Here is a 1,288-nt window from a genome sequence, read left to right on the forward strand (position 1 = left end):
GTGTGTGTGTGTGTGTGTGTGTGTGTGTGTATATACTGTATTTATAGTATTGTGCCTCAGCGGAACCAACCTTTGCATAAACGAAACTATTTTACGGTAACACTCTGTCCGTCCTTCAAAGGTGTCCCCCGTGTCTCAGAACTGTTATGAAAAGAAAAGTCATGCTCGTTGAATTAACCCAATTTTAGGGCTTCGACAGGGAGAGTCGTCCAGAAACAATAAACAGGTAAAAATGAGTCTAATGTAACATTTAATGATATTATATTTATTCGCCTATCCTAAGCTTTTATAGCATCAAGTGACCTTTCAAGTTCAGTTTTATTTGTATAGGAAGTTTCTGTAATCATATCAGTAATAAACTCTGAAGAGCTCCTTTGCTTTTATAAAACTATATACCAAAGCTTTAGTTTATTTTTTAAATCTACAATTTATATAGCACATATAACCATCAAAGTTATTGTTAGGGTTGTGCTTATTTTGACGTGTTGGAAGTTGAGCTAAACGCTTTCTGCAACTTCCTGTGCCATTATGTCACTGTAACCACTTCTAATTATTATTAGAAATTATTTGTATCTAAAATACTTCCCTGACTATATTTAACATTAATTCATTTTATTTAHAAGCTTAACATCAAACATTTAATTAGAAATAATTTAAGATTTATTTAAGATTATTGATTTAAGATTTTGATTTAAGATTAATTTAATTTAAGATTTTGTGTTTTTATGTCGCAGTCATTCTCTGAGTCAATGGTTTTATTTCTTTTGTTAAGCACAGTGTCAGTATTGTCATATTTAGTATTTTCTTGAGTAAATCTACAGTTTTATTTCATCACTGGACTGCACACCAACTAAATTTTAAAATAATAAAAAATAAAATGTARTTCTGCAGTTTGTTAATCAGAGATGTTGCAGCTAACAGGCGACCTGAACTGAATCTGTTTTTGTTTGTTTGTCTTACAGCGTCAGGCAGCACTGCATGTAGGAGGATGTCATTCTCTTCGCCTCATGAACGTAAACTGAAAGAAGACGTGGACGAAGATGACCCCGTTGAACAGATGATATCCCGCACCGGCTGTGCCGAGCTGCATTACTCCGTGCAAGAGTGCATGGCCGAACACCAGGACTGGAGAGCCTGCCAGAAGCAGGTCCGGGACTTTAAAGACTGCATGATGAAGTTCCAGAGTGCTCAGAGAGAACAGCGAGGGAAGCAAACATAAAGCTCCTGCTCATCTGCAGCCACTTGAACACACACACACACACACACACACACACACACACACACACAC

At 36.3% G+C, this 1,288-nt stretch overlaps 1 protein-coding gene across 1 annotated transcript; it reads left to right on the top strand.

The window, feature by feature from the left end:
* Positions 1 to 123: 123 nt before the first annotated feature.
* coa4 (cytochrome c oxidase assembly factor 4 homolog) lies at positions 124 to 1,263 on the top strand. Its single transcript, XM_014016867.1, has 2 exons — positions 124 to 226; positions 963 to 1,263. Exon 2 carries the CDS (start codon positions 989 to 991, stop codon positions 1,217 to 1,219), a length of 231 nt encoding a protein of 76 aa, XP_013872321.1. The 5' UTR covers positions 124 to 226; positions 963 to 988; the 3' UTR covers positions 1,220 to 1,263.
* The last annotated feature ends 25 nt before the right edge of the window (positions 1,264 to 1,288 follow it).

Source organism: Austrofundulus limnaeus, unplaced genomic scaffold, assembly GCF_001266775.1.
Source record: "Austrofundulus limnaeus strain Quisiro unplaced genomic scaffold, Austrofundulus_limnaeus-1.0 Scaffold157, whole genome shotgun sequence".
NCBI classification, from domain to species: domain Eukaryota; kingdom Metazoa; phylum Chordata; class Actinopteri; order Cyprinodontiformes; family Rivulidae; genus Austrofundulus; species Austrofundulus limnaeus.

Bases quoted from the DNA above. Each gene is read 5' to 3' on its own strand.
- coa4 (XM_014016867.1), top strand. From the start codon at position 989: ATGTCATTCTCTTCGCCTCATGAACGTAAACTGAAAGAAGACGTGGAC.